This window comes from Podarcis pityusensis (genome assembly GCF_964106645.2).
Source record: "Podarcis pityusensis genome assembly, chromosome: 13".
In the NCBI taxonomy this organism is placed as follows: domain Eukaryota; kingdom Metazoa; phylum Chordata; class Lepidosauria; order Squamata; family Lacertidae; genus Podarcis; species Podarcis pityusensis.
In genome coordinates, this window is record NC_138038.1 from 52,614,065 (window position 1) to 52,636,348 (window position 22,284).

Below are 22,284 nucleotides of genomic sequence, written 5' to 3' on the forward strand. Positions count from 1 at the left end.
GGTCAGCTGATTGCCAGGGTTTGAGCTGCAGCCACATGAGACCCTGGGGCCCAGCTGGCTCCTCCCCCCTTGAGGCCATATGTCAATCAGACTTGATGCCCCCCCAGAAGTTGTGGGGCTACATCTCTCTGCACCGCATAGGGAGGGCACCAGGTTGGGGAACGGTGGTCTCCCCTAACCGGCAACAGGTATCTCAAGCATTTCGGACAAAGGGGTCTTTCCCAAACCCTGCCTGCAAAAAGTAGGTGCTCTGCCACCAAGCTCAGCCAATTAAATGTTGCAAGTTAATTGTCGGAGGGGAAATGTGTGTCTGTCTGTGGAAATAATAGCAGCCCCCCCGCCAGCAAACCGTTAAGCCAAAGGATCAGACTGACTTTTTTTTTTTTTAAAAAAAGGTCTTTTATCCATTTTTGGAGAAGAAGGGAGGTATGGATGAGGCTGGATCGCTCAGTCGGTTGAGTGTGAGTCTCTTAACCTAAGGGTCATGCGTTCGAATCCTACACTAGGCAAAAGATTCCTGCATTGCAGGGGGTTGGACTAGATAATGTGTGTGTGTGTGTGTGTGTGTGTGTGTGTGTGTGTACCGTATTTTTTGCTCTATAAGACTCACTTTTTCCCTCCTAAAAAGTAAGGGGAAATGTGTGTGCGTCTTATGGAGCGAATGCAGGCTGCGCCGCTATCCCAGAAGCCAGAACAGCAAGAGGGATCGCTGCTTTCACTGCGCAGCGATCCTTCTTGCTGTTCTGGCTTCTGAGATTCAGAATATTTTTTTTCCTTGTTTTCCTCCTCCAAAAACTAGGTGCGTCTTGTGGTCTGGTGCGTCTTATAGAGCGAAAAATACGGGGTGTATATATATACAGTGGTACCTTGGAAGTCAAACAGACTCCATTCCGGAAGTCCGTTCAACTTCCAAAACGTTCGGAAACCAAAGCGCAGCTTCTGATTGGCTGCAGGAAGCTCCTGCGGCCAATCGGAAGCCGCGGAACCTGTGTCAGACGTTTGGGTTCCAAAAGAACATTCGCAAACTGGAACAATCACTTCCGGGTTTGCGGCACTCGGGAGTCAAAGCGTTCAAGTGCCAAGGCGTTTGGCTTCCAAGGCCCAACTGTGTGTGTTTAATTTATACCCCACGCCTGGTATCCTTGCCAACTCTACAGGTGAAACTCGGAAAATTAGAACATCGTGGAAAAGTTCATTTATTTCGGTAATTCAACTTAAAAGGCGAAACTAATATATGAGATAGACTCATGACATGCAAAGTGAGATACGTCAAGCCTTTATTTGTTACAGTTGTGATGATTATGGTGTACAGCTGATGAAAACCCCAAATTAACAATCTCAGAAAATTAGAATATTGTGAAAAGGTGCAGTAGCTATTCAATCCATAACACCTGTGATGGGTTCATCGCAATTATAACAAATAAAGGCTTGACATATCTCGCTTTGCATGTCATGAGTCTATCTCATATATTAGTTTCGCCTTTTAAGTTGAATTACCGAAATAAATGAACTTTTCCGCGATATTCTAATTTTTCTTGCAATATTAAAGATATGTAATCACTTGAAAGAATCAATTAGGCTTAGGACTAAATTGGGATTAAATAAATAAATAAGAAAATGTACGATAAGAAAAGTTAGGAAACATGATTTTGACTGTGATATGGTTTTATGAAATAATGATATTGAAAACTGTTATATACGATTACTAAGAAATTCAGATGGAAGAGACTTGAGGAAGTCAAGTAATATGTCTATGAAGATGGATTTTAATTAATTAACTAACTTTTAGTTTATGTGGTGATTTGATGTATTTTATGTTTTATATTCTTTTTCTCTCTTCGTTTTATTCTTTTTTATTATTGTTAACTCTTTCTTTTGTTATGTCTTTGTATGAAGAATAATAAATATTATTGTGATATTCTAATTTTTCGAGTTTCAGCTGCACAATTCTAGAAGAGAGAGAGATCGAAGCAGTATTAAACAGACACACAATAATCTTCAGCGTTGCGTTCCGATTTTTGTGCGTGCGGACGATGTAATCGAGGCGAGATCCTGGAAGCACGTTATCGACCGCCTAGCTACGAGGTCAGTTTATGCAAAGAAATTAAACGCATCCAAGCTTTCTGTCGTTTGGCTGTGCAACTGCTTGCATCGTGCAAAATTAACTGCCTTATCGGAGGCCAATATATAGATTTCCTGAGGGCTGAAATCCACTTTGCATCCTCTGAAAAGAGCGAGTTTGCAAAACAGCTGGGTTGGATTTAACTTTAAATACACTCCCCTCGAGTAAGGACTCCTCCCCGCCCAAAATATACGTGCAAGTTGATACTTATGTGGGGAACGGCGCCTTCGTTTGCTCCGTAATTTAGCAATGTAATTAAAAAGCAAGGTAAGGCAGGGATGAGAGGCCAGACCAGACCTGGAGCCGCCATTTTTGTATCCGTCTGGCGAGGGATGTGGGGTGAACGACGACCCCGCTTCCGGTGCCTTTGTGATCAGCAGCGGCGACTGCCTTCCATTTGGACGTCCCTGCAAGGAAATAGCAAGAGAAAGGGATCATTTCGAGACAGAAGCATTATTGGTCGCTAGCACAGCAAACAGATCTGTAAAATATTAGGAGGTCTGGCCTCGGCTGTTTGGGTGGAGGCAGGGAGATGATGAGAAAAAATGGATGGTTTTTCAAGAGAAGGAGGTGCAAATCAGCCCAAGACGTCTCAAATATGCCTGAACAGAGCACAGGGCGTTTGGATTTAAAAAATTACCTTTTTTTGCAGTACAAGGTTATGGAATACAGTGGTACCTCGGGTTACATACGCTTCAGGTTACATACGCTTCAGGTTACAGACTCCGCTAACCCAGAAATAGTACCTCGGGTTAAGAACTTTGCTTCAGGGTGAGAACAGAAATCATGCTGTGGCAGCAGCAGGAGGCCCCATTAGCTAAAGTGTTGCTTCAGGTTAAGAACAGTTTCAGGTTAAGAACGGACCTCCGGAACGAATTCCTGGCCAAGGGAGCCGGCGTACAGCTTCCGGGTCATGTGGCCAGCAGGACTAAGCCGCTTCTGGCGAACCAGAGCAGCGCACAGACACGCCGTTTACCTTCCCGCCTCAGCAGTACCTATTTATCTACTTGCACTTTGACGTGCTTTTGAACTGCTAGGTTGGCAGGAGCAGGGACCGAACAACGGGAGCTCACCCCGTAATGGGGATTCGAACCGCCGACCTTCTGATCGGCAAGTCGTAGGCTCTGTGGTTTAACCCACAGCGCCACCTGCATCCCTATGTGTATGTATAGCATGCAACTAAAAATTAAATAAAGATCATGTAAAAAAAATAAAATAAAAAAAAAATCACCTTTTTTACCGCCCTGATTCATAGAAGGGACGCCCCCCCCCCCCCGGCAACACTGGAATCGTAGTTAAAAGATTCCCTGAAAGGTAGCTGTCCAAACTCTCTTTTAAAACAATCCCTGTCAAACTGTTCTCACCCTCAGAAAGTTATTCCTAATGTGTGTTCTGGGTAACTTGAATCCACTGGAGGTCCTAGCCTCCACAGCAGTAGAAAACAAGCGTGCTCCACCTTTCCCTGTTAGATGTTTGAAGCTGGCTATCACATGATCTCCCAGTCTCCTCTCCTCCAGGCTAAACGTACCCAATTCCCTCGACCGTTCCTCATAAGCAGGCACCCCCAACCTTCGGCCCTCCAGACATTTTGGCCTACAACTCCCATGATCCCTAACGAACAGGACCAGTGCTCAGGGATGATGGGAATTGTAGTCCAAAACATCTGGAGGGCCGAAGGTTGGGGGTGCCTGCTCATAAGGCTTGGTCTCCAGAACCTCGATTGACACAGGTCTTAAAAGGTAAAGGGAACCCTGACCATTAGGTCCAGTTGCAGATTACTCTGGGGGTGCGGCGCTCATCTTGCTTTACTGGCCGAGGGAGCAGACGTTTGTCCTCAGACAGTTTTTCTGGGTCATGTGGCCAGCATGACTAAGCCGCTTCTGGCGAACCAGAGCAGCACACGGAAACGCCGTTTACCTTCCCGCCGGAGTGGTACCTATTTATCTACTTGCACTTTGACATGCTTTTGAACTGCTATGTTGGCAGGAGCAGGGACCAAGCAACGTGAGCTCACCCCGTTGCAGGGAATCGAACTGCCTACCTTCAAACTGGCAAGCCCAAGAGGCTCAGTGGTTTAGACCACAGCGCCACCCGCGTCCCCATGCAGAATGTAGGCACCCTATATATAGAAACGAGCAAACCAGTGATATTTTAGGGAGCAGGCGGGGCCCATGACTGACATCCTACACAACACAAAACACTGTTGTACTTGCACTTTGAGGTGCTTTCGAACTGCTAGGTTGGCAGGAGCAGGAACCGAGCAATGGGAGCTCACCCCATCATTGCGGGGATTTGAACCGCCGACCTTCTGATTGGCAAGTCCTAGGCTCTGTGGTTTAACCCACAGCGCCACCCGCGTCCCTACACAGGTCTTAAAAGGGGGTTAAAGGAGAAATAACCGCCTTGTGATGAGTGATACTGGATTTGTGCCACCCACTTTTCAAAATCTGCACCCATACGGATGTCCCGCTTATCCTTGTACACCTGAGCTCTGTCATTATAAGAGAGGTGACTCTCTGTTGCTGCAGCGAAGCAAGGAGGGCTGTTCTCCTAGATTCAAACAAACACACACAGCCTCCTCTCTGACTGGCACAAAAGCGGGTAAACTTAGTTGGCACAGAGGCACCCCTTTTGGCCGCCCTCTCTTGCCCTTTTGCATTCATTCTTCATCACAATGCAGAGCTGGGGCCTGTCTCCAGGAAGCCAAACAAAAGGTATTTGCAAAAAACAACAACAGGAAAGCAAAAAGGGAGACACACAATTGCCACCTCTCTCATTGGCAAGGCTCCTGATCTTTTGAACAGCTAGCAGGCAAGCTGGAATCCAACAGGTGTGCGGAATTCCTGGCTGTGGCAGGTGAGAAATGCTTCACCGGTGGAACTGCACAGTTTTTAAACGCACAAGAAAACACAGAAGCTTTGGGTGGCAATTCGCACGCGCACAACCCGTGCCAAAGCGCGCACACAGAGAATCAAATTCGCACAATCGCAACGGTGTCAAAAACACCAAAGAAGAGGAATTAAGTGTACAGCATTCTCATTTTCTCTCTGTCTGAGTCAGGATTTCTTTAGCAGCGATTCCTGCCACTAAAGGGGGTTGGGATAGATGTGCTTTGGGGGGGTCCCTTCCCACTCTGCAATTCTGTGATACACCAGAGTACAGAAACCTGCACACACACACACACACACACACACCAGTCTCCCAAGAAGTGAAAACACATGATAGCCATCAACACACAAACACACACATAAAGTGTCACATAACACAAATCGTGTACCCAGAGGGAATTGGGAAACAGTTTAAAAGTCACCAGACCCTCCGGCCCAAATGCCAGAGGCCACACACAGATTTGTGCAACCGTGCAAGGCGTTGCGTGCAAAGACACACAAACACATAAGTCTTAAGGAGAACCAAACTCAGAAGCCTCCAGGCATTACTCACTTTATGCCCGTCCCTGAGTCCGGCTTTCCAGAAATGGCGCCCACTCCTCTTGCCTAAGCGAGAGAGACACATGATCCAAGTGAAACTGGATCTCTCCTTTCCCACCCCCCTCCTCAAGCCCACACAGACTCATCATGGGGAGGGCAGGAGCAGCAGCAGGAGAGGCAATCCCCGACTCCTTGCCAGGCCTCTGAGCCGAACTTTCAGCCTCCAAACCCTCCTGCCCTCTCCGAAGAACCCAGGAGTCCTGACACACACACACACACACACACACACCCTTGTTCCTCCTCACCCAAGAGTCGTGGCTCCCAGATTGCCTCCCCATCGATCTCTCCCCTTGCGAAAACAAAGTCTGCCTTGATCTTTCTCCTGCACCCAAGTGGCTTGGGGGAGGAAGAAAACAAAGCCTTGCTAAAAAACCACATGACAGCAGCTACCCTCTTAAAAATAGGGGTTTTTTTTGGCAAGCTCCTCTCACTGGCAAACCAACAGCTCAGAGTCTTCTCCCTGCCCTAAAACTGGGTGGCACTTAGGGTTTGGGGCTTGTGTTTATTTTGTTCCAAAGCAGGGATTGTTGCTGGAGGGGGTGTGTGTTGGACGATTCAGGCCTCCTGTTTCCAGGCGGCGCTTCCAAGCTCCGCAGACCGCGTGGGATCCAGTCCGCTCTCCCTGAAAATCCCAGTGACCTTTGGGTGTGCCTGGATGTCTGCGCTGGGTTCTGGGTTGGGAAGGGAGAGGCTGGGTTTCCCCGCGGAAAGATGGAGGCGGCTTTCCAGCAAACCCAAGCAGCTGGCAAGAGAGCCTGTTTTCCACTCCCTTAAGATAAAAAAAAAAACAGTGCCCCACAATTCACCAAGAGGGTGTTTTCTCACCCTTGAGAGAAGCCACAAAACCCCGGGCTTTTCACCCTCTTGCAAAAGCCACCCAGGAATCCTGTATCTTTCAGAGTCCGCAGCTCAGATGCTCTCTAATCAACCCCTTCCTCTCCCTCCTGGCAAAGCTCAAACACACATAAAATCATGTAGAGTCAGAAGGGACCCAGGGTCATCTAGTCCAACCCCCGGCAATGCAGGAATCTTTTTGCCCCATGTAGGACTCGAACCCAAGACCGTGAGTGTCTCATGCTCTACATGCCGTATCCCATCTCCTGCTTCATTCCCCCTGGTATATTTGCGTCCTCTGACAGCACCAAAGCAGCACCAGGAGAATTTATTTATTAATTGCATTAATTCTCACCCTTTTCCTCCAAGGAAATCAAGGTGGAGTACACGGTTCTCCCCCTCTTCCATCCCCACAACAATTCTGTGAGGTAGGATAGGCTGAGGGACAGCGACTGGCCCAAGGTCAGCAAGCGAGCTTCAGGGCCGAGGCAGGATTTGAACCCGGCTCTCTCCCTCCCAGGTCCCAGTCCGACATACGAACCATAATACACTCCCCCTAGCCAGTGTTTACAGTGTTCAGATGGTAACTTCCTAGAGAGCAGAGACCTCTCTCTAAATCACTTTACACACTACAGTACACAGATAAAACAAAAGCCCTTCTTCGTGCGGCATATAAACTTTGGAACTCCCTGCCACAGGATGGACACCAAATTGAATGGTTTTAAAAGAGGATTAGACAGGCTCATGCAGGAGAAAGCTATTGTTGGCTACTAGCCAGGATGGTTGTGTTCTGCCTCCACAGTCAGAGGCAGCACTGTTTCTGAATCCCAGTTGCTAGAAGCCACAGGAAGGGAGAGTGGCGCCTGTGTTCGAATCCTGCTTGCTGCTTTCCCGTTGGGGGCATCTGTTTGGCCACCGCGAAGGCAGGATGCTGGACTAGGCGGGCCACTGGCCTCATCCAGCAGGCTCTCCTTATAGAATCACAGAATTGTAGCGTCGGAAGGGACCCCCCAAAGGTCATCTAGTCCAGCCCCCTGCAATGCTGGAGTCTTTTGCCCAACATGGGACTCGAACCCACTACCCTGAGATTAGGAGTCTCATACTCTACCGACTGAGCTATCGCGATGCTTAAACTCCTTTCCAACTCTACAATTCTATGACTAGAGCAGCGGTTCCCAACCTGCGGGTCCCCAGATGTTGTTGGACTATGACTCCCATCATCCCTGAGCTCTGGCCTTGCTTGCTAGGGGTGATGGGAGTTGTAGTTCAACAACATTTGGGGACCCACAAGTTGAGAAAGGCTGGACTAGAGCCGTGTTTCCCAAACTTGGTTCTCCAGCCGTTTTTGGACTACAACTCCCATCATCCCTACCTAGCAGGACCAGTGGTCACGGATGATGGAAGCTGTAGTCCAAAAACAGCCGGAGACCCAAGTTTGGGAAACACTGGACTAGAGCCTAAGGAGAGGCTGTTAGATCACGCCAAAGGGGCTCATTAATTTTTTTTATTTTTTTTATTATTATTATTTGTATACTGGCCTATACCTGCAGATCTCAAATCGGTTCCCAACAAAAATTACAATATAGAAGACACAAAATACACAACAGAAGACAACCCAACCATCTCCACTTCCAGGAGACGTTTTTAAAGGCCCTTAATCCAGCATGTTGCCTTTGCAGCAGCCAACCAAGTCTTTGTGCAAAACCAGCAAGCGGAACCCCACGCTCCTGGGTGTCGCAGAACTCGCACTCAAGGCCGGGGAACCGAACGCTGCGCAGGAGCAGCGAGAACAAAGGCGAGGGCTGGACAGGAAACCTGGATGAAGGGAGAATAGGGAGGGGGAGGGAAAGCATTTTGTGGAGCCTTCCGAGAACCTTGGAAACATAATTCTGCAGTGTTTTGCAAAGCAACCACCACCTGGCTCTCTCAGGCTGGGTGCAGAGAGAGAGAGAGAGAAGGGAGATTGTTGGGTTAAGGGAAGGGAGGAAAATCAGGAAGGATGTTGGGAGAGGAGGGGAGGCTCCCTCCCTCCAGGGGGGGGCGAAACAACAACAGCAAAATTAAAACCATCTGGTTTCTCTCCTCCCAGAGCTGCCAACCTGGAGCCCCCCAGCTGCTGAGGACGCTGCGGTGGGCGCCAGGATGGCCAAGGCTGCGCCGAAGAGCCAGCAAAGGAGATGGGGAGGAGGGGCGCGCGCCCCAATCCCAACCGGACACCCCCGCTATCATCTCTCCAAAGAAACTTCTTTGCCTTCTTCTTCTTCTTCTTCCTCCTCCCATCTTTATTTCCGCGGGCAGGATTGAGGGGGGGGGGTTTCCAAACAGGAAGCCCCTCCCTCCCTCTTTGCAAAACAACCTCCCCGCTGTCCACATTCACACGAGGAGGAGAAAGAAAAGACCCCCCCCCGGCAATTGCAAACTGAGAGCCCCCCAAATCTGTCCCCGGGAACAGAAACAAACCAAGCGCGCAAAGGATGGAGATACCCATCTTTTATTTTCCTGGCCCTCTCAGCTGGTTTCCCAAACAGCCCCCTGGCGGGGGGGGGGTAGAGGAGGGAGGGGGAGCCAAGGCCAAGGACCCCCCCCACCCCATGGCTTCTCTCCCTCCCCCCCCGCCCCACATTATTTGGGCCTCCCCTTCGCCTCCCCGGCTCCTTCTCCCCACTCCGCGTTACCTTCACGCCCTGGAGCCAGCAAAGAAAGTGGCGGAGGGAGGGAGGTGAAGAGAAAGAGAGAGGAAAAGGATGGACCGAGGGAAGGAGGGAGGGCAGGGCGAGGCAGGGGCCGCCCCCTCGCCCTCCCATCGCCGGCAGCAGCCCTGGAGCGGCGCCGCGCCCGGAGACAGAAGCGAGAGAGAAAAAGGAGCGATGCGCGCCGGTCGTGTGAACGCGGCGTGTCCGGGCTTGCTCTTTTGCTTCGAGGGATGGGAGGGGAAGGAGAAAGCTTAGGGGCTCTTAACCCGGGTTAATGGTCTCGGCCAACCCGGCGCCCTCCAGCTGGTGGGCTTTTTGTGGAGTCCTCGCGGGCGAGAGGGAGAGACGCGCGTCTTGCGCGGCTGTTTGTTTGGACGCACCGCCACGCGAGAACGCGGCCCTGCTGCTGGCTGGGAGGAAGGAACTTGCCTTTTGGACACCGACTGTTTCCACGACGCCTTGGGGAGAAGCACTTCTGCGCCACCCGATTGGGGAGGTTCACACGTGACAGCTATCTAGCCCACGCGCAAGCATCCCCGCCTTGTGTTTTTGCAAAAATCGTTGCGCAATGATGGCCCTTCCTGGCTGTTGCCACGGTCATGCTCTAGTCCCTGCAGCACCTGACATAGAATCAAAGAATTGTAGGGTCAGAAGGGACCACGAGGGTCATCTAGTCCAACCCCCTGAATAGACCCCGCCCCTTTCCCCTCCAGATTTAATCTCAAGACCAGGTAGGGCTCCAAACCCCACTGATTTCAAGCGCTCAGACTTCCCCCCAGCCTGCCTCAGCTAAAAGAGCCCTCTGCAAGTATCTTTTTATTATTACATGTTTTTAATAAAATATTTTCTTAAGTAACAATAGAACACACAGAGTCTCGCTTTTCAAGTCAAACAAATCAGTCGCATTCCGAGTGAGACGTTACAATTACAGGCAATATGGGGTTGTGTGGGAGAAAAGGAGGCAGTAAAATTTCATTCTTCTGTATGGCGTGTCAGCAAAGTCTTTGTGTCAGCATCACATAAACCGGTACTTATTTTTGCTGGTGCAACAAAAAATAAGACCATGTGCAGAGTGACTTCACCACTCGAGCAACTACAGTTGGCCCTTCTAGGATTGTGGGGCTGAGTTCCTGTGTAGGCCCGCCCTCTCCAAAAAAACTTTCCTTTGAGAGTGGAGATCTTCCCGCCCCCAAGTCAATGTAAGGCTTCGCTGTCCTGAGAAAACTTCCCTATATAACCTCCTTTCTTTACTTTCTTGGGCTCCATGATCACTGCAGATGGTGACAGCAGTCATGAAATTAAAAGACGCCTGCTTCTTGGGAGGAAAGCAATGACAAACCTAGACAGCATCTTGAAAAGCAGAGACATCACCTTGCCGACAAAGGCCCGTGTAAAGCTCTGGTTTTCCCAGTAGTGATGTATGGAAGTGAGAGCTGGACCATCAAGAAGGCTGATGGCCGAAGAATGGATGCTTTTGAATTCTGGTGCTGGAGGAGACTCTTGAGAGTCCCATGGACTGCAAGGAGATCAAACCTCTCCATTCTGAAGGAAATCAGCCCTGAGTGCTCACTGGAAGGACAGATTCTGAAGCTGAGGCTCCAAGACTTTGGCCACCTCATGAGAAGAGAAGACTCCCTGGAAAAGACCCTGATGTTGGGAAAGATGGAGGGCGCAAGGAGAAGGGGACGACAGAGGACGAGATGGTGGGACAGTGTTCTCGAAGGGACCAGCATGAGTTTGACCAAACTGCGGGAGGCAGTGGAAGACAGGAGGGCCTGGCGTGCTCTGGTCCGGGGGGTCACGAAGAGGCGGACACCACTAAACGACTAAACAACAACAGCAGCAACATAACCTCCTCCCTACCCCTCCAGAGGAATTTAAAACACCACCGCTTATTTTTAGGCTCTGAGGCAGGAATAACTTCTCAAACTTTATTCCGCCCTGCTGCAGAAGCCCCTGAAACGAGGAGAAGGGGGTTTATTTTGGGAGGAGGGAAAACACGGCCCCCACCTACAGCCCATAGCAAAAAAAATGAAAACCCCACAAGTCAAACCCCAATGGTTTTGCAACGAAAACCACCCTGAAACCAGGGTACATAAATAGAAAAACAAAATCCAACCTCCCCTGCCGTGTCCGTTTGAAACCAATTTCAACGTTTTCCCTTCCTAGCTGGTTCACCCCACAGAGTGTGGGGCCCACTGTTCTCCCAATGATGTCTCAAGTTCATCACCAGAAGCGTTCCTGAGCATTCCTCGGCCCCTGATGATTCCCTGCATGGCCCTTTCAGTGGTGGCACCAAAGCCATGAAATTACCGTCTTGTCCTGACTCGTAACCACCCCCTCACCTGCCAGTTTTTTTAAAAATTATGAACAGGTCAATGGTGGATCGGGCCCAAGGTACCATCTTCTAGACCAGCATCTGTTCTCACAGCGGCCAACCAGGTGCCCATGATCCGTTCCCGCTCCTGTGTCTTCCAGAAACTGGCGTTCAGACGCATCGCTAACTCCCAACTGCAGAGGCACAGCAGAGACATCCTGCCTAGTGGCCATCGAGAGCAGCCTCTCCGTCGTGAATTTGCCCTGTCCCCTTTTTAAAGCCACCCAGGTTCTTGGCCGTCGCTGCCTCCTGTGGCAAACCAGAGCAGCGCACAGAAAGGCCGTTTACCTTCCCGCTGGAGTGGTACCTCTTTATCTACTTGCACTTTGACGTGCTTTCGAACTGCTAGGTGGGCAGGAGCAGGGACCGAGCAACGGGAGCTCAGCCCATCGCGGGGATTCGAACCGCCAACCTTCCGATCGGCAAGCCCTAGGCTCAGTGGTTTAACCCACAGCGCCACCCGCGTCCCTATGTAACCTGAGGTACCACTGTATAAAAGCATATATTTTTTAAAATAATAATAATGGTGGTGAAATAAATGCATGGAGAGAGATTTTTTTAACAGTGGGTTAGCATCTGTCAAAGAGCATTCACTGGGAATTTCAGGCCCAGATCCTTCCAGATGTTCCTAGACTACAACTCCCATCATCCCTAACCATTGGTCCTGCTGGCTCATGGGGAGTTTGCGTCCCAATATCTGAACGGCCAAAGTTTCCCCATCCCCACTTTTTAAACAACGAATTTTATGACCCAATTTATTCCTGCATTGCTGGGGGTTGGACTAGATGACCCTTGGGGATCCCTGCCAACTGCAATTCTATGATCTTTTTCCAAAATATAATAATAATAATAATAATAATAATAATAATAATGTTGTTGTTGTTTAGTCGTTTAGTCGTGTCCGACTCTTCGTGGCCCCATGGACCAGAGCACGCCAGGCCCTCCTGTCTTCCACTGCCTCCCGCAGTTTGGTCAGACTCATGTTTGTAGTTTCGAGAACACTGTCCAACCATCTCGTCCTCTGTCATCCCCTTCTCCTTGTGCCCTCCATCTTTCCCAACATCAGGGTCTTTTCCAGGGAGTCTTCTCTTCTCATGAGGTGGCCAAAGTCTTGCAGCCTCAGCTTCAGGATCTGTCCTTCCAGTGAGCAATAATAACAATAATTTATTAATAACCCGCCCATCTGGCTGGGTTTCCCCAGCCATTCTGGGCGGCTTCCAACAAAGTATTAAAATACAGTGGTCTGTTAAACATTAAAAGCTTCCCTAAACAGGGCTGCCTTCAGATGTCTTCTAAAAGTCTGGTAGTTGTTTATTTCCTTGACATCTGGTGGGAGGACGTTCCACAGGGCGGGCGCCACCACCGAGAAGGCCCTCTGCCTGGTTCCCTGTAACTTGGCTTCTCACAGCGAGGGAACTGCTAGAAGGCCCTCGGAGCTGGACCTCAGTGTCCGGGCTGGACGATGGGGGTGGAGATGCTCCTTCAGGTCTACTGGGCCTTTGAGGCTGTTTAGGGCTTTCAAGGTCAGTACCAACACTTTGAATTGTGCTCAGAAACGTCCTGGGAGCCAATGTAAGTCTTTCAAGACCAGTGTTATGTGGTCTCGGCGGCCGCTCCCAGTCACCAGTCTGGCTGCCACATTCTGGATTAGTTATAGATTCCGAGTCACCTTCACAGGTAGCCCCACATAGAGCGCATTGCAGTAGTCCAAGCGGGAGATAACCAGAGCATGCACCACTCTGGCGAGACAGTCCGCAGGCAGGGAAGGTCTCATCCTGCGTACCAGGTGGAGCTGGCAGACAGCTGCCCTGGACACGGAACTGACCTGCACCTCCATGGACAGCTGTGAGTCTAAAATGATTCCCAGGCTGCGCACCTGGTCCTTTAGGGGCACAGTTGCCCCATTCAGGACCAGGGAGTCCTCCACACCTGCCCGCCTCCTGTACTTCTGTCTTGTCAGGATTCAACCTCAATCAGTTAACCTAGGGCTCCCCAGCTGCTTTGGACTACAACTCTCAACATCCCCGGCCAGCCAGGTTGCCTGAAAAGCCCTTTAGCCCTTCTTCTGTCTCTCAAAAGCAGGGATAAGTCATGACTGATGGGAGTTGTAGTCTAGCAACCTCGGGAGGGAGGAAGAGACGCACTGGAACGCTTTGTGCTTCCTGCTCGTAGCTTACGCGTGACATCTAACACATAGCCACCATTTACCACGACATTTATCCACGGAATAAATTTATTCACAGGGAAAAAAGGTGCGTGGGTTTTTAAAAAAGGTAAATCACTCTCATCATTTATTAAGCTAAAAAACACCAATTGAAAAGCACCGATCAGACATTGCATTCTGAGGCCTCCATCGCAAACTCAAATCTGGTTGCAATTTGGGGGGGGGGGGCCGGAAAGGATCTTGGCTTTTTAAAAAGGGATTTGGCATTCGAGGAATTCCAAGACGCAGGACAGAGACGTGTTTGGGGTGGGCTAAAGACCTCAAGGGATCCCACTGACCTTTGGAAATCTCTCTTCTCCCTTCTGGCTAGCCTAAGGGGGTAATGAGGGGCAGGGCTGGTTGCCCTGGCGATGGGAGAGAGGGGCCACATGGGGACAGAACGGGGGTGTCAAGGGGCCATGGCGATCCAGCCGAGGATGAGGAGGGAACCACCATAAGGGGCCGCCTTGGTCAGGATCGGGTCCCCTGTCACGGCGTGGTAATACAGGGCGCCAGAGAACATCCCCATCCCCAGAGACAGGATGCTGCCAGCCTGGGAGGAACAAAAGATACAAGTTAGAATCACTGAATGAATGAATGTTTATTTGCGTCAGCCATCGGCCGCAGCAATAAAACAATACAATATACAAAGAATAGAAATAAAAAGGTTTTATTTCAGGGGGTCAGACTAGATGAGATTTGGGGTCCCCTCCCAACTCTGAGGTTAGTACCAGTACCTAGAATGTGGCCTGGCTGTGCATGTCCCGCCGTCAGGGATGATGGGAACAGCTTTTTGCAGCCTGGCACCCGCCAAACATTGGACTACGACTCCCATCATCCGCACCCAAAGGTTACCCAAACCTTCCCTGCCTTGTGGAACAGCTTTAGAATAGAATAGAATAGAATAGAATAGAATAGAATAGAATAGAATAGAATAGAATAGAATAGAATTTATTATTTATACCCCGCCCATCTGGCTGGGTTTCACCAGCCACACTAGGCAGCTTCCAACAAAGTATTAAAATACAGTGGTCTGTTAAACATTAAAAGCTTCCCTAAACAGGGATGCCTTCAGATGTCTTCAAAAAGTCTGGTAGTTGTTTTTCTCTTTGACATTTGAAGGGAGGGAGTTCCACAGGGCGGGTGCCACCACCAAGAAGGCCCTCTGCCTGGTTCCCTGTAGCTTTGCTTCTCGCAGGGAGGGAACCACCAGAAGGCCCTCGGAGCTGGACCTCAGTGTCCGGGCAGAACGATGGGGGTGGAGACGCTCCTTCAGATCTATTGGGCCTTTGAGGCCGTTTAGGGCTTTCAAGGTCAGCACCAACACTTTGAATTGTGCTCGGAAACGTCCTGGGAGCCAATAGAGGTCTTTCAGGACTGGTGTTATGTGGTCTCCCAGTCACCAGTCTGGCTGCCGCATTCTGGACTAGTTGCAGTTTCCGGGTCACCTTCAAAGGTAGCCCCACATGGAGCGCATGGCAGTAGCCAAGTGGGAGATAACCAGAGCATGCACCACTCTGGCCAGACAGTCTGTGGGCAGGGAGGGTCTCATCCTGCATACCAGGTGGAGCTGGTAAACAGCTGCCCAGAACACAGAATGGACCTGTGCCTTTAAGGAGAAGAAATAGCTGAGGAATAAACCCTACGCAAATTTGGAGTCTCTAAGGCGCTTGGTTGGCACCTTGTAACCCCCCCCCCAAAAAAAAAACCCTGCCTATTCTAAGTCATCCATCCTTACCATCATGGGATAGCGGCAGTGGGGCACAGCCAGGAGAGCCAAGCTGTGGAGGAAGTGGTATTTGTTGGCCGTCTCGTAGAGCTACAAAAGAAGGTCAAGGATTAAGGTGAGGACAGTGATTCAACACACACAGGCCATCCCTGTCGTCGTTGGGGGCTCACAACTCCCATCAGCCCCTGCAAGTGCGATGGCCGTTGTAGTCCAGCAATTTCTGGAGCCACAGGTTCCCCATCTCTGTACTTCAGCCATTTGCTTCCTCCCCGCCCGACGTTGGACTACAACGCCCATAATCCACTGCAAGCTTGGGAAATGGTCGTGGATGATGGGCTTTGTAGTCTTCCCGGTGCCTTCCTTTTTCAACAAGGAGAGATCTGCTTCCTAGGCTGCCTCTGTCTTGGATTTTTTTTTTCCAAAAAGTCTTTATTGAACATATTCCACAGATTTATACATCAATATACTATATTACAATTTATATCCCATCCCATACTGGGGGGGGGGGGGGGGGAAGAAAATACAAGAAAATTAAAACAAAAACTTCTGATTGTTCTCAAAAAACCTAAATCACACTTGTTATATTTTACACAGTATTATATTATTTCCTTAAATCTTTTTAATAAAGAAGAAACAAAAAGAAAAAAGGTTAAATAGAAACATTTGTTTTAAATATAGTATCTATACATTGTATTGTATACATGTTTTAAATATATTATCTATACAGCTGTATTGGATCTGAAAGTGTTTCAAATTGTTTCTGTACATGGAACTGTTTTTAGGATCATTTTCGTTTTAAATTGTGTCATTGTTTTTTTCCTATGTGGAACTAAAGCCGCTGCTTTTACTGCTGGTGTTTTTCTCTGGGAAATGCAACTTTGAGATTATTTCGCGGGAAGAAATCTGCAAATTGAATTGGACAAGCGTGGCTACATCTTGGCGGCCTCGGATTGAAAATGCTTGCCTAGACGACCCAGCGTTCAAGTAAGAGGAGCGTCTTACGAAGGCGAATTTGGGAATGCTGGTTCGTGATCTCACTGAGAACGGGCAGCTCCACCCACCTGCGCCACCCAATCTCCTTTCCACAAAGAACCCAGTTATCCGGGTTCCCTCCCAGCCCCTTCCCAGGATTGGAGCCCACCTGGAGATGGGTGCTGGGGGGCCCGACTAGCAGCCACAATTCCTCTTAAGGACATAAGAGGAATCAGCAGGATCAGGCCATAGTCCAGCACCCTGTTCTCACAGCGGCCATTATCAGAATCCCTCAATCAGGATTTGAACACAAGATCCCCCCTCTCCTCTCCTGTGGTTTCCAGGAACTGGTATTCGTAAGTATCCCTGCCTCCGACCACGGAGACCCGAGAATAGCCACAAACAGTCCTCTCCTCCTTCATGAATTTGTCCTATCCTCCCTTAAAGCGGGAAGGAGTTCCACAGGTTAATAATAATAATAATAATAATAATAATAATAATTTATTATTTGTACCCCGTCCATCTGGCTGGGTTTCCCCAGCCACTCTGGGCGGCTTCCAACAAAGACCAAAAATACACTAAGATGTCACATATTAAAAGCTTCCCTAAACAGGGTTGCCTTCAGATGTCTTCTAAAAGTCAGATAGTTGTTTATTTTCTTGACATCTGGAGGGAGGGTGTTCCACAGGGCGGGCGCCACCACCGAGAAGGCCCTCTGCCTGGTTCCCTGTAAGCTCACTTCTCGCAGGGAGGGAACCGCCAGGAGGCCCTCGGAGCTGGACCTCAGTGTCCGGGCTGAACGATGGGGGTGGAGACGCTCCTTCAGGTCTACTGGGCCTTTGAGGCCGTTTAGGGCTTTCAAGGTCAGCACCAACACTTTGAATTGTGCTCGGAAACGTCCTGGGAGCCAATGGAGGTCTTTCAGGACTGGTGTTATATGGTCTCCCAGTCCCCAGTCCAGCTGTTGCATTCTGGATTAGTTGTAGTTTCCGGGTCACCTTCAAAGGTAGCCCCATGTAGAGCGCATGGCAGTAGTCCAAGCAAGAGATAACCAGAGCATGCACCCCTTGGTGAGACAGTCTGTGGACAGGAAGGGTCTCATCCTGCGTACCAGATGGAGCTGGCAGACAGCTGCCCTGGACACAGAACTGACCTGCGCCTCCATGGACAGCGGTGAGTCCAAAATGACTCCCAGGCTGCGCACCTGGTCCTTCAGGGGCACAGTTGCCCCATTCAGGACCAGGGAGTCCCCCACACCTGCCCTCCTCCCGTCCCCCAAAAACAGGACTTCTGTCTTGTTAGGATTCAACCTCAATCTGTTAGCCGCCATCCATCCCCCAGCCGCCTCCAGACACTCACACAGGACCTTCACTGCCTTCACTGGTTCTGATTTGAAAGAGAGGTAGAGCTGGGTATAATGTGCTGGATGAAGAACTTTCTTTTATTGGTACTGAATTCCTGAATTATTATTATTATTTCTTAAATCTGCCAGTCGCTTTAAGCCAAAGAACATCTCCCAACGTTCAACTTCACAAGTTCTAGGGTTAGGAGAGGGAGGGAGGGAAAATAATTATCTGTCCACTTTCTCTGTGCCTGGTGTAATTTTATAAACTTCCGTCAATTTTTCAAACTTCTTCCTTCCATCTAGTTAAGAACGCACAAACTCATTTCCCATCTATCGCACCCAATAGTGCCTCTTCTTCCACTAACCTGCCCCACTTCATTCCTCCCCCGGGGGTTGAAAATTTGAACCCCCCCCCCCCCCAGGGAAGGGTTTCTCTCTCCACCCACAAACAATGACAACCGGCGGTTCCGGTTTAACTCGCTTAGCCAAAGGGACTGGGAAGGGAAGGGGGGAAACCAGTGTGGTGTAGTGGTTAGAGTACTGGACTCTGACCTTGGGAGAGGCCAGGGTTCGAATCTCCACTCAGCCACAAAGATGTGACCTTGGGGGCCAGCCACTGCTTCTCAGCCTAGCCTACCTCGGAGCGTTGTTCTGGGGATAAGATGGGGCAAGACGCAAACCATGTACACGTCAGCGTGGGCTCCTTGGGATACTGTAAAGGATGCTTTTGAATTCTGGTGCTGGAGGAGACTCTTGAGAGTCCCATGGACTGCAAGAAGATCAAACCTCTCCATTCTGAAGGAAATCAGCCCCGAGTGCTCACTGGAAGGACAGATCCTGAAGCTGAGGCTCCAAGACTTTGGCCTCCTCATGAGAAGAGAAGACTCCCTGGAAAAGACCCTGATGTTGGGAAAGATGGAGGGCACAAGGAGAAGGGGACGGCAGAGGACGAGATGGTGGGACAGTGTTCTCGAAGGGACCAGCATGAGTTTGACCAAACTGTGGGAGGCAGTGGAAGGCAGGAGTGCCTGGCGTGCTCTGGTCCAGGGAGTCACGAAGAGGCGGACACGACTAAACAACTGTTACGGAAATTACTGGGGGGTAGGCACATCTTTAAAGTTGTTAAATGTTACAAATATTATGCATAAATGTATCTTTTTGACTTGAAGTTACCTAGCTTTAACAATCATATAAAATCAACTCCTTTGCCAGTTTCCTCCATTTCAACACTATTTTGCCCTTGGAAAAACAGACTCTTTTCCCAAACGTGAGGACATGTATACACACCTCCTACCCCAGGAAGTTCCCAGAGGTGACAATTGCTGAGCTGATTGTTGGCCAAGGAAAGCCTAATCCCATCATCGGACTTGCCAAGGGGTCCAGACATGCAAAGGAAGTTCTCTTGGACTTTGGGTGGTGGGACTTCAGAGGTGTTTGCCTCTGCTCATCTTATACCTGGGTCTTGCCCTGACATGTCTGCTTATGCCAATCTTGCACCAATCTTGGACGTGTTTGCCAAGGTTAAACTAGTGTAACCCCTGCCTACCCCTCCCCTTTTGTGACAGGTCAGTGATGTATCAATGATGCTGTACGAACTGTATTCTGGGATATGGTGGGAAAGTTTTCAAAGTCCTTGTCACCCCATCCTCGGGGTTCAAAATTCCTCTTTGAACCTGTTGCGCAATAAACTTTGGTCTACGACTATTTGTCCAGATGGTGGCTGGGCTCCTTCCTTTATTCAGCAGGGACCTGCGATCTCTGCCCAACCAGCTGGGTGACTGAGCAGCCTCGCACCTAGATTTTTCCATAACAGATAAAGGTAAAGGGACCCCTGATCGTTAGGTCCAGTCGTGACCGACTCTGGGGTTGCGGTGCTCATCTCGCTTTATTGGCCGAGGGAGCCGGCATCCAGCTTCCGGGTCATGTGGCCAGCAGGACTAAGCCGCTTCTGGCGAACCAGAGCAGCGCATGGAAACGCCATTTACCTTCCCACCAGAGTGGTACCTATTTATCTACTTGCACTTTGACATGCTTTTGAACTGCTAGGTTGGCAGGAGCAGGGACCGAGCAACGGGAGCTCACCCCGTTGCGGGGATTCGAAGCACCGACCTTCTGACCAGCAGGTCCTAGGCTCTGTGGTTTAACCCACAGCGCCACCCGCGTAACAGATACAAATGCAATAAATAGAATCACAGAACAGTGGAGTTGGAAGGGGCCATGAGGGTCATCTAGTCCAACCCCCCCGCAATGCAGGAATCATTTGCCCAATGTGAGGCTCGAACTCACAACCCTAAGATTAAGAGTCTCATGCTCTACTGACTGAGCCAAATAAGACCGTTTACCTCTTTCAAGTAGTCATCTCGGTCGCTGCGACGGAAATCTGGGAGGAGGAGGGTGCGGTAGAGAGAGAAAGAGGAGTTAGCAGAAACTGCACAGGAGATAAACTGGGGGAAAGGGGTGGGTCATCAACGCCTCTCCAACGGACGGCTGCAAAATGCGATATGGTGGAGGAAAAGTCTCCTTGCTCTGAGCTTGGAACACAAACAAGGGAGGCAAACGAGAGGGCCCAATTCACCCGGGGAAATTCTCAGCCTAAACGAGTCAAAACCCTAATGTGATATTTAAGTGAACTTTGAAACTCTCTGCCTATTGACCTCAGGCATGTGCCTCCACTGAACTCTTTTCAGTGCCTGTCTAAAAACATAATTCCTTAGACAAGCCCATGCAGATATTTAGAAAGCTGATGGTGCAAGTTTTTGGCCTGTTGTAACTTAACGTTTCAAAAGCCTTAAGTCACTGCTCATTTTTCTTGCTGGTCATTTTATTGCGTTACTATTAGCAGTAGCTGTAAACCGCTTTGAGTGGTTTGGTTGGTTGATTTCATTTTGCAATCAGGTAAAGGGAAAGGGACCCCTGACTGACTCTGGGGTTGCGGCGCTCATCTCGCTTTACTGGCCGAGGGAGCCGGCGTCCAGCTTCCAGGTCATGTGGCCAGCATGACTAAACCGCCTCTGGCGAACCAGAGCAGCGCACGGAAACGCCGTTTACCTTCCCGCCGGAGCAGTACCTATTTATCTACTTGCACTTTGACGGGCTTTCGAACTGCTAGGTTAGCAGGAGCAGGGACAGAGCAACAGGAGCTCACCCCGTTGCAGGGCTCTGTGGTTTAGACTACAACGCCACCCGCGCTGTGACTACCTTACACTGCGTTTAAAACAAAAATCGCATTTGGATAGAAAGTGTTTCTCAGGCGGCTAGTCCTAGTCTTTATAACCCTGTACCTTCTTCCAGAAGGCAGAAGCTGAAAGAGATCATTTCCAGGGTGCGCACTATCCTGCACTATCTCTGCAGCTTTCTGATGACACCTGGAAGCATAGAATTGATCCAAGGTGGGTCACCCAGTTACAGTGATACCTCGGGTTACAGGCACTTCAGGTTATAGACTCCTCTAACTCAGAAATAGTTCCTCGGGTTAAGAACTTTGCTTCAGGATGAGAACAGAAATCGCGCGGCGGCAGCGGGAGGCCCCATTAGCTAAAGTGGTGCTTCAGGTTAAGAACAGTTTCAGGTTAAGAACGGACCTCCGGAACGAATTAAGTACTTAACCCGAGGTACCACTGTATTCTCTCCGCAGTATTTGGGAGCTGCCCACAAATACCGTCGGGGGATCGAGGCCAGGATTGCACCCACTCTTCTCCAGCCCCAGCACCCGCCTGCCCTCACCGTGAGCTCCGTAGGCGGCCGCCCCGACGGCCGCAGCCCCGCTCAGCGCTCCGAGCCGTCGGAAAAACGCCCCGGCGCCCGCCACCATTCCGATCCCCGAAGTGAAAATGTATCAACTTCGTTTCCGACTCCCGGCGCGCTTTATCCAATCAGCACCCTCGGAGGCTCGTTAGTATGCAGCCCCCGCCCCGCAGAACGCCGCGCCTCAGCCAATCGGCGTTCCCCAGCCCTTCCTTCCGCATCAGCCAAAGTTCGGAAAGGGTTGGCCAATGGCGTGCGGAGTCCCGGATTGGAACGCGGGCGCGTCCAATGAGAAGCGCGGTTCCCCCTCCTCCCCGCCTCTCTCCTCCAGTTCCATTCTCCTGATAGGCTGCCTCCGGGAAGTCCATCTCAGCACGTCAACCAATCAGAGGGGCGCCTGGTAGGAAGGCGCTTGCAGCAGCTTCTGCCGCAGCTTAAAAAGGAAGGAAAATTAAGATGTCCGCTGCTCTTAGGATGCATACGGTAAGCGTGTGGCAAATAGGAAAAGTCGGCTGCGCGTTAAAAATCCTACCAACCTTCATCCCATCTTTTTGGAAGGAAGGAAGAAATTTGTTGGGCTCCTTGTTTAGAATATTTACGGCACACCAAGTGTCTCCACAGCGCCGCCTGGTGGAGGAAAAGAGATTCCCATGTGGTTTCTCCTTTAAAGCCGTTGCCTCCTTCCTGCTGCCTCTTCCATCATAAAGAGGCATTGTCTGTTTCATCATTCCCCAACCTGGCGCCCTCCAGATGTTGTCGACTGCAGCTCCCACCAGT

At 50.1% G+C, this 22,284-nt stretch overlaps 2 protein-coding genes across 4 annotated transcripts in view; both read right to left on the bottom strand.

Moving 5' to 3' along the window:
- The window catches only part of PLSCR3 (phospholipid scramblase 3), a 29,323-nt gene extending 20,082 nt beyond the window's left edge, over positions 1 to 9,241 (bottom strand). Inside the window, exons 1-2 of one of the 3 annotated variants that reach the window (XM_080979950.1) lie at positions 9,120 to 9,241; positions 2,420 to 2,529 (exon numbers count right to left, since the gene is read on the bottom strand). In XM_080979950.1, the coding sequence (XP_080836076.1) occupies positions 2,420 to 2,432 (13 nt within the window). In that variant the 5' untranslated portion in view covers positions 2,433 to 2,529; positions 9,120 to 9,241. Of the gene's footprint in view, positions 1 to 2,419; positions 2,530 to 5,563; positions 5,826 to 5,855; positions 6,343 to 9,119 lie in introns of those variants that run through there. The other 2 variants (XM_080979952.1, XM_080979951.1) reach the window with 2 other exon arrangements.
- A 4,534-nt stretch (positions 9,242 to 13,775) lies between these two features.
- Positions 13,776 to 21,635, bottom strand: TMEM256 (transmembrane protein 256). Its single transcript, XM_080980085.1, has 4 exons — positions 21,487 to 21,635; positions 20,106 to 20,143; positions 15,456 to 15,536; positions 13,776 to 14,270 (listed from the first exon to the last, which is right to left on the bottom strand). The coding sequence occupies exons 1-4, from the start codon at positions 21,572 to 21,574 to the stop codon at positions 14,127 to 14,129; spliced, it is 351 nt and encodes a 116-aa protein (XP_080836211.1). The 5' UTR covers positions 21,575 to 21,635; the 3' UTR covers positions 13,776 to 14,126.
- Positions 21,636 to 22,284: the final 649 nt, after the last annotated feature.

What these genes read in the sequence shown, in the direction of transcription:
- TMEM256 (XM_080980085.1), bottom strand. Translation starts at nt 21,574, where the DNA reads ATGGTGGCGGGCGCCGGGGCGTTTTTCCGACGGCTCGGAGCGCTGAGC. An exon ending in GAGATGACTACTTGAAAGAG is followed by an intron (nt 15,537 to 20,105) that starts GTAAACGGTCTT and finishes CTTCTTTTGTAG; the next exon opens with CTCTACGAGACGGCCAACAA. An exon ending in ACTGCCGCTATCCCATGATG is followed by an intron (nt 14,271 to 15,455) that starts GTAAGGATGGAT and finishes TGTTCCTCCCAG; the next exon opens with GCTGGCAGCATCCTGTCTCT.